The 10,000-nt window shown below is 40.2% G+C and overlaps 1 protein-coding gene across 1 annotated transcript in view; it reads left to right on the top strand.

The window, feature by feature from the left end:
* tspan7b (tetraspanin 7b) overlaps positions 1–10,000 on the top strand; it is a 26,541-nt gene that overhangs the window by 5 nt on the left and 16,536 nt on the right. The window contains exon 1 of the mRNA XM_043222946.1: positions 1–150. This exon is cut by the window's left edge and continues 5 nt beyond it. Within this exon, the coding sequence (XP_043078881.1) occupies positions 70–150 (81 nt within the window). The 5' untranslated portion in view covers positions 1–69. The remainder of the gene's footprint in view (positions 151–10,000) is intronic.

Below are 10,000 nucleotides of genomic sequence, written 5' to 3'. Positions count from 1 at the left end.
TCGAGAGTGACTGGAGCGCCGCGGCGGAGGCGCAGCGGAGAATCACAGCGGCACAGACCCACTGCGCTCATGGCATCAAGGAGAATGGAGACCAAACCAGTCATAACCTGCCTCAAAACGCTCCTCATCGTCTATTCCTTCGTGTTCTGGGTGAGTGACCCTCCTTCGTTTGCGTTTTCGAGCGCGCGACGTTTCCGCGGCGCGTTATGAAGCATCTGAATTGGTTTGTTATCATAATAAGGCGTTTGTTGCAATATTGCGCCACTGGAAAACAAGTGCATCTCCATCATGGCAGGGCTGGACCCCTCTGAGGCCATTAGAGACGCCAACATGATCATGTACAGCAAGGATTCTGATCAAGAAGATGATAAGCAATGTGCATTTCGAGGAAAACGATGAGCGATGTTAAAAAAGCGCCGTTTTTTTGGAGACATTAAGTGAGACGTTCACGACGAGGTCGGTCGTTATTCGCAATTGATTAATATTAATGTTTAAATAAGGACGTTTGGAGAACATTACTCCTGATTAATTGGACCTCAATGTCATACCACGATTCAAATTTTTAATGCAATATTAACGGGCGTATCTGGGCGTTAATGATTATAATTTTAACACAATCCTCAAATATGGACATATTCTGATGCTCAAAAACGCAACGCATAGACTTAATGTCCAAACATGGGCATTTGCTCAATATGATCGACTGAATCTCAGACATTTGCATTGTAAATTGTGTATTAATGTGCAAATATGGACAGCTTCTAGTTTATTGTGGGTGCAGTGACCTTCGTCTCTGTCATGTGAAGAAACCTCTGCGTCCTCATCTTAAGTAATGAATGTGATGCTTTCTGTCTGTTGAAAGTCATTTGGACAGTAACTGTTAACTGTAACACGATGGCACCGCCCCGGTACCGCTGTAGCATCTGTGCACAACGACTGATCCAACTATCATTCGGTTTGATGTTTGTAGTGTTACGAGTATTGTGTATAATGTGTATAAGAACATTAGGTAACCCTTCGTTCGCATTTCTAGCGTAGACACGAAATCTGGTTCTAACTTCCACCCAGAAGCCACCCATTAAAAGATGGTATGGCTGATATGCTTTTTAGGTTTTTCTTGTCAATTATTTCTTAAATGCGTGACGCAGCAATCGAGAGCCAGCTTTGGCTCATCCTGTAAATGCTATGTTTGCATGCGTTTCGTCCAGTCTGTTCGATGTTACGTAACGCGAGTTCACCACCAGCTAATGCAAGATGTTCTGAAGTGTTTTTGCAGCAGGCAGAGGAAGGCAGCGGCCCGGAAAAAGTTGATTGTTAAGAAGAATCAGATGAATGTTTTATTGTATCATCAATTATTCAGAGGAAATGGGGAAAAAGGGCCAAATGTGCCTCGTAATTGAGCGCATGTACTATTTGATGTGATTACTAAGCGATGAGTTACTGTACAATCGACACGGTTCATTAAAGTAATCTGCGAACCAATTTGACCGCGGATACCGATTTAAAATCTCGTGTGATTTTTCGACCAGGTTTTCGAGAAATGTGAACGTTTAGGAATTCAAGAAAACCCACAGCGGCTTAAATATTTGATGATTAGCCAATCTGACTGATTGTACCGCTCAGATTTTTCTTCATCGGAGGGCTTCGCGATCATTTCAGCTTCACAGAAGCCCGCGCGGATTGCATTATTTGTAGGGCTCCGAACGCCTCCTCGAGCGGCGAGTCTCATAAAGTCGGACCGTCGTGATGCATGATGGGAAACAAACCTCGAAGCGTCTCTCGAAGTCGACGTATTGCGCTCTGCGTGTCTTGAGCTGAAGACGTGTTTCTTCCCAGGGCTTCGCATCTCATGTAGGTCAACGCTCTGGGTTTGTGTTAGCAGGTAACCGTCTCCGTCCCATTTCCTTCTGTGCTCACTAGAGCTTCAGTAATGCGGCGTGGCACATTCGCCACCAACCAGCGGCTGTTTCGCTCTCTGTCTGTCCGTAATCCCACTCGGCACAGTGATCCAGTGCCTGACCCAAATCTAGGCCAGTTGGACCGTAACGCGGTGCTTTTCTGCTGCAGACCTCAGAGCAGAAGCCATACTTATTTGGCAGAAATAATACGACAAGCTCTGCCTCTCACAGCCTCATTTCCGTTTAGGCTAAATATGGTCTAAAAGAGAATTATTAAGAAGCGAACTCGGGAGTGAGTTTGCGAAAGAGTATCACAATAGCACTTTAGCGCAAACTCCTACGTCTAATTTACGAATGTCTCAAAACCTGTCCGAAATGCATATTATGACTCAAATTTTAATCTTTGATTGAGAAAAAAATCATTTTAGCGAAGTTATTCATCATTTAGGAAAGTAGTTCAGCTCTTTCGCAAGTGGTACTTAGGAGCAAACCATTTAATTAAACAAGCCTATTTACTACAATTCAGTTGATTTCTGAGTTATTTGTCGTTTTTCATCACAAACGTGCCTCTTTATCTTCCATATAATCGCGCAATTCTCATTTTAAAGAGACATTTATGTACATTTCCTAGTGATGATGACTATGGAATGATCTGAAACCTCTATTATGACGAATGTTTGAACCGTCTGGGCCGTTTAACCGAGAATCAAGATGTTTATTTGGCATTTCTGCAGCAAACCCCTGTCTCTTATTTACAAACGACCCACAAATGAGTGCATTTTTTGTGTAAATGGTTCCATTAAGAACCCTTAGTTCCTGAAGAACCTTTTGTTTCACAAATGGCTATTTGTGGCGAAAGAAGTTCTTTAGATTCTAAAAAAGGTAAGAAACCTTTGACTGAATGTTTCTTTGTGGAACCAAAAATGGTTCTTCTATGGCATCGATGTGAAGAACCTTTTTAAGCACTTTTATTTTTAAGAGTGTTTATAATTGCGTGATTTGATAGAGGCGATCAATCTTTTTGCCACGAGGTGAATCTGCTGCGACCGAAGTTGGAAGCAAGTTCTTTAAGCAATTTATCAGTTTTGCAAGTAGACATTGAGCACGAACCCTTGTGTCTTAGACAGTTGAGTTTATCTCTTCTGTGCAGAAATAGTATTGTTTTAGCGCTATAGGTTTCCTTGTTTTGACGTGTTATTGCTAGTTGCGCAATTTGCGTCAAGAAGTCTTTCCCTAATAATTACGGTAACAGCAACTCATCAGATGAGTTGTCATCGATTTGAGTTTATACGAAATGCATACAGATTGGTATTAAAGTATTAAAACGGACAAATCGGTATCGTATATCGTACTTTGTTGTACTTTTATCTAAAGAAAGTCATAACCGGGGCGTATTTCGTCATAGCCTCTTTCAAATAACGTCAGAATGGAATAATTACGCAGTTTAAAAGAACATCCGAAGGTTTCGCCACTAAACTGACTTGTGCACTTGCAGTTAAATGCAAATGAGCTTTGAAACCGACGTTGCGTAGAAAGAGCGAGCGAGGGCGTAATTGAAGCGATAGAGGCAGAAGATAGAGAGCATGTGAGTGACGAATGAAAATGGAGTCCCATCAGCTGTTCTGGACCGGTTGGGTTCATTCTGTTCCTCTGAACGCAGACAGACGGAGCGCCGTGCGTCCTGCTGTCGACCCTCACAAACACTTTCGCACACTCGTCCTCCCAGAGGCAGATGGGAGCAGACTCAACGGGGCTGAATAAAGACAGGCCGAACACGAGGCAGATGAAGAACGGCGCCCGTTGCTTTGAACGAAAGAACCAGTGCGTTTCACACCCAGCCTAGATTGTTTTTCACATGTTAACGCGCTGCTATTTGTGTAGAAGATCTAACACCTTGAGTTAACCAGACACGACGCAACGCGTTTGCAGCGTTTCCAACCCTGTCCTCAATGCAAGGAAAAGCGCTTTAAAGCACCGCAGATGATCATAACACGTTTTTTGGTTATGCGTCGGAATTAACGAAAAAACGATTATGGCAAACTCATGATTGCAAGTTGGGAAGTTGCTGGGCTTCAACTTCAAGTTAAAGGTAGTTAACTATATCTTGTTTTACTACTAGCGACGTTACGTGGTGTGTTTTCTTAGCGTGTGTATTATGTGAAGTTGGAAGTCAGACCAAAGTGATTTTTACAAATTGGTGTCTCGCTTGTTGCTCTTAACTATATTGATGTAGATTTATAGCAAATTAAAACTATTTACAGCTAATTTTATTGCTAGTCTGTGGCGTACGCTTAAAAATAAAGGTTTCAAAGCGATGGCATAAAACAACCTTTTTTTCAAAAGGGCCTTTCAGTGAATAGTTCTTAAAAGAACCGTTTATTTTCTTAACGCGAAGAACCTTTTAATAATGGGGGAAAAAATTCACTCTAAATAACGTTTTATCCATTTACAAGATTCCATGGATGTTAAAGTAATCTTTGATAACATTAAAAGAACTTTTCTTGTAGAAAATAACATTCATAGAAGCTTTCCATTGCTCAAAAATGTTCTTTACTCTTAGATGAAAAATCTTACATAAACTATTTGTGATGCTTGTTATTAAATGGTCCTTCTTTGGAGTTGCTTGCTACAAAACTCCTCTTTGGTAACCCTTTTTATAGTCATTACAGGCATAAAGAATTTATGCTTGTATACAAAATAGCATATAAACCAACACCCACTGAGAAAAGTTCATCTTTAATTTGAAACAAAGTAGTTTTTTTTCTCAGTGGAAGCCAATTTTTTTGTGATTTCCATTATTAATGATAATCGGTTAGAATACAATAAAAATAAACTTCATTTCACTTGTTTGCTGGTTTTTTCAGTTCATCTTCGCCACCTTTTCAGCGTGTGTATGGTTGCCAGATTGCCAACATTTTGCGAAACACAAGGCCGAAAATTGAAAAGAGAAAACTGATTCTGAGATTTGAGGTGTTGATATCTGGCAACCGTATACCTGAATGCCTACGTAGTACAGCAGTATAAAAATAATTCTCTTTTTTTTAAATATAAGTCTTGTGTTAGCTCATTACTGATATCGCATGTTGATATGATCTCAATGATCTATTATTGACCTTATTGGTCAATTGACCTCTTGTCATTGTCTCATTTTAGTTAAGAAAAAAGCTCATCAAATGAAATTAATTTGTTAATGAAATTAACAGTATTATGCACCCTTAACAGGGACTTTTAACATTTTGGAGTCATGATGCAAGTAAAATCATTTACTAAGTGTTTTTTCTGATTCACTGATTCATTGAAATGGGCACTGAAATGGGCCATTAATTAGTGAGAGTTTGCTTTTTTTTTTTAATAATTATAACCTTTTCTGATCCCCGGTTTAAACGCTGATATTATCTAGACGTACAGAAGAAAAACCTCAGGTGTCCACGCGTTCCCCAAGAGAGAAATCTGGATCTCTAGAGCTTAAATTAGCTTCAGAATTGCAGTACATTCATTCGGTTCATATTTCAATGCAGTCAACATCATTAAATCTCATGATGTAAGGTAACACCTCATGTCACGTTTCCCCTGCACGCGTTTGATTGAGACAAGACCCCGGTGATGGTGAGAACGCCTCGTTTTACCCGCCAAAAACATCGATGGGTTCCAAAGTATGCTAATAATTTACCAATGAACATTCCTGGATGTTACATCATTGGCGTGTCTTCTGCAATAAATGCGGTTTGTTGAATCACGCCGTGCTGGATCTCGGGTCTCTGTTTACTGACGAGTCGGTTCGATTGACTGCAAGCGTAATATTCCCGTAGGTTGTGTGAGTTCATGCATGTGACGGTATGACTTTGCAGTGTGTGTGTGTGTAACCGATACGCACCGACATGCAGAATGGCATGCGTCTATGTGTGATCCCAGAGTTCCTGGCGTCTTAAAATAGCCGGCCTAGGACACATCACAGCGAGCGACGGGAATCCTGTTCTCACTAAACTCTCACTGTCGACCGAAGATCGTTTTTCGCTGAGAAAAGTAACCGAAATGACGAAGATATGTGCAAAATACGATGAACGTGTTTAGCAAACATTCGCAGCGGGTTACGTTACTCTACGCCCGCTAATCATTGGCATTGCCATTGTGTTTTCTACGGAGGTGGAAAGTGAAAACAAATAAAACCTGTTTGCGGAGTGTAACATTTCTGGAAATATAATACGCCTCTAATGCTTTGCTGCTAATTAATGGTATTTCGTGTTTAACGGACAGGACTAGTCGAATCGAAGACGCGGCTATCGTCACCCTTTAAAGTTAGACGTGTTTGTGTTGTCGGAAAGGAAATTATTTTGTTGATATGGAAAAGTAATTAAAGGGTGCTGCTGGACCTATTTGGCCAATAAGTAATAAATGGTGCCATTTGGAGATGCTCGGGTCGCCATTCTTTGAGATATTTTGCTCTTAGCCAGTGTTATTAGCACTGGCAGTCCTGTTCATTACAAGCAGACAATTAAGGGCTCTTCTGGTCCAGATTTCCCAGTAGTCTTTGGTGTTATTATGGAAATGAGAGTGTCGAGCACCACAGTGCTGCTGATATATTCTGTATTTTCGCGTGTGGAGGCGTTGATGCTTAGCGCCGATGCTCTGTTTGTTTCTCCTTAAGCTTGTTAATATTTTGTCTTGTGTATTCTTTTGAGTGTTCTTGTTCCCTTTGGAGGGCAAAGGTGGAGTGATCGAACAGAGATTTATTCCGATAGAAGATCACCATCGAAACTGAAGGAAGTGAGAAACATTTACCCCCGGCTTCACAGATGAGGCTTAAGCTAGTCCCAGACTGAAATGCGTCGCTGAGCTGTCTCAACTGAAAATATATTGCTCTTTTTAACTAGATGAAGCTATATTTTAGACAAGTCTTACAAAGATGTTAGCTGATGGACTGGACCGGTGCGGAAGGCTTGTAGATTATCGTGACTCTCATTCTGACGGCACCCATTCACTTCAATGGACCCTTCGGTGAGCAAGTGATGTAATGCTGCATTTCTCCAAATCTGTTCTGATGAAGGAACAAACTCATCTCAATTATCTGTGATTTACATTCTCAGCAATTTTTCATTTTTGGGTGAACTTCCTTTAAGAATCCCTAGCGACAGAACTCATCAAAAATGAAATCTTCTCTAGCCCTTCTTTAAATGACTATGTTGGTATTATTCAGCCTTGAATCCTATCAAAGGAAGCTTATCAAGACACCCATGAGTCTCAGCTGGCGAGGTGCTTCATCATGATACCTGCTTGACCTGAGGAACATCAGAAACGTGTTTGTGTCAATGCAAAACCTGAATGTACCGTATTTCTCTAATATTAACTATGCAAAAAAAAGTAATTGTCTTCCTAGTGTCTTTCTCACTCTAGCTTGGTAAAAATCCAGAACACACAAAAATTTTTTCCCCCCTTTTGGGATTTCCTTTCCCATGAAACCTGATCTTTACCTTTTATTATCGGCATTAAAACTCATTGCGGTTTTGTAAACAGGAAGGGAACCAAAGCTAAAGGAGTGCCTGATTAATGCGGTAATAAATGACGGGACCCATCAGAAAAAGAAGCTTCGGCCTCTGATGGAAATGAAATTGAGTTGAGATCTGGTTGGTTCTGAGTGACTTTGCTGGCAGGGAAATTTGATTGAAGATCGCCAAGGCCACATATCCCTTTTGTTGATTTGGAGTCAGTGTGAGCAATTCATTCATATGTTGATTTTGAGTGACTGATCTGCGTCCTATTTGTGTGTGTGTGTGTGTGTGTGTGTGTGTGTGTGTGTGTGTGTGTGTCAGAGGTTTGGCAGTGCGTTTGGTATGAGAGCTTTTTATAGGTTAATCCTTGTCTGGATGTCTGAATGAATAGGTAATCATAACTGTAAACTGCTGCTTATTTGTTAAAAAGCTAAAATAAAATAAATAAATAATAAAGCACTTTTTTTTAAACGGTTTGAGTTGCATTACCAGTTGTCTTGGACTAGCATAGTTAAAAGTCGAAATTGAACGCTTTGAAAAGTCTCACGCGTTTGCATACCAGAAATATTCCCAATTAGTTCCCGGCTGAGGAATTTAAAGGTGACTGGAATTCCTGTCTTCAGGTCCTGCAGTGACACCGTGAACAGTTTTACACTGGCTTGTTAATGAAAGAGATGCTATTATCAGCCGCTAGCTTGAGACGCGGTGCAAGATTCTTGGGTTTGCTTTGTTCTGACACGGCGATTAATAGCTTTACGCTCGTGGGGAAAGGTACGCTAAGTAACTGAGCTAGCGGCACGTAGCACAGGTTTCGTTTTTTTGTACAGAAATAACTCTCAAATCGTTCACTTTGGATTAGCTGCTGCGTTGTACAGCTAAGCATGCTAGAAACACTTGAGTTGTAGACTAGCCGCTAGCAAGCATGTTGTCACACTAAGCCAATGAAAATGAGTCTATACTCATCCTGCAGTGCTAGATTGTAAAAAAAAAAAAACCCAAAACACAATGCTAATGTGTTATGGATGTCTTTCAGAGTTTTATGCTAGTGCTAAGATCTAGTATAAGGTTTCCAGTACATTGCTAAGCGGGTGCTCGAATGTTTTTGATGCTTGCTGAATGGTTGCTCAATCAAAGAACGAAAAAGAATTTAAAAGAACATCTTAATGCAGATTTTTTTATTCATAATTTCATTATGCCATTGTTTTTTTAAATAAGGTTGAAGTGTACTTAAATGTATAAAGGCACAGTCACTGAAGTATACTTGGTTACGCTTTATTTTAAGTTGTCTTTGTCACAGTTTAAGTATACATTTAAGTACCTGTTCTTACTATATTCTTAGGGTTTGGTTTAAGTTTCCTTTTCATGTAATTATGCCTTAATTTATTATTACTATAATAGTAAGTACGTGTAACTTGTAACAAGGGCATCTTGAAATAAAGTGTAACCAAATTTTTTTTAAAGAACACTCAACGCTGACTAATTATGTAAATAATCTACTTCAAAAAATATAAGTGCAAACTGAATGTTTTTGGACACATAATTGCAAGTTATTTGCAATTAGATCAAAGTGTTTCATTATTGTTTTGTTTATTAAATTTACATAAAACGCAACATGCTTAAGTAGGACTTAAGTCTTCATTTATAATTTCATAATTCTATTGTCTTTGGTTAAAGGTATACTGCTACAGTACACTTAAAGGCCATTGCACACTGAGTCCGAATTTTTCGCATGCATTTTTCACTTTTTGGTTTTGGAAAATTTAGTTTTCAACTTTGGAAACTTTTAGCTCATGACCCGAAGTCTGTACTTAAATGTATACTTAAGTGTGTACGTTCTTACAATACACACTCTTAAGTGGCCTTTTTCTATAATGCTGTGTTATTCACTAGTTTTTTATAAAATTAAAACACTATTAATTTTGACGTACACTGCAAGTGCAATACAATTAAGCACAGTTCTTCTCAAAGGTTATCTTGTTTTAAAAACGCGGCCTATTTTTTTTTTTTACCCCAAAATATTAAGAAACTACATTTTTAGAGCGACAAATTTCTGTAGCGAAGTTTGTTACTTAGGGTTGTTGGTGTTAATGAGATGTCGACCGAAATAGACTGCTCGCCCATTAGCATTAGCGCTCTCATTTCCCGCTCTGTTAAACACAGATGCACTCTAGTCGAAGGCCAAAATTCGCTGTCTTTCTTTTGCAAAAGAGCTCTCCGTCTCTGACTGTTCTTTTTTTTGCTTTCATTTTAGCTGTTTTATCTACCCGCACATCCGTCCGTCGTTTCCCGCTAACCGCCAGATACGCAGTCAATTTAGCCTCGGACAGATCGCTCGGATTTAAGCCGCCGCCGGCCTCCATTTCCCTGTCAGTTAAGTCTCTGAATAATGAGACGGACCTTTCGGTGTCACGGAGACGCCGGCTCCGATCCGACATTTCTCGGAAGCGGTGTGGGAGAGAATGAGGCCGAAAGGCCAGCGCCTCTGACAGCCGCGGACTGCCATTAAACGACCCTCTCAGAACAAACAGCGCTTATCGACGAGCCGCACTGGATCATGATGATGTACGGCGCTCTAATGGCCGAGAGACGGAGAGAGAGAGAGAGAGAGAGACAGAG

The sequence above is a fragment of the Puntigrus tetrazona genome, chromosome 22 (assembly GCF_018831695.1).
Source record: "Puntigrus tetrazona isolate hp1 chromosome 22, ASM1883169v1, whole genome shotgun sequence".
NCBI lineage: Eukaryota > Metazoa > Chordata > Actinopteri > Cypriniformes > Cyprinidae > Puntigrus > Puntigrus tetrazona.
This window is presented reverse-complemented; position numbering and strand designations above follow the sequence as displayed.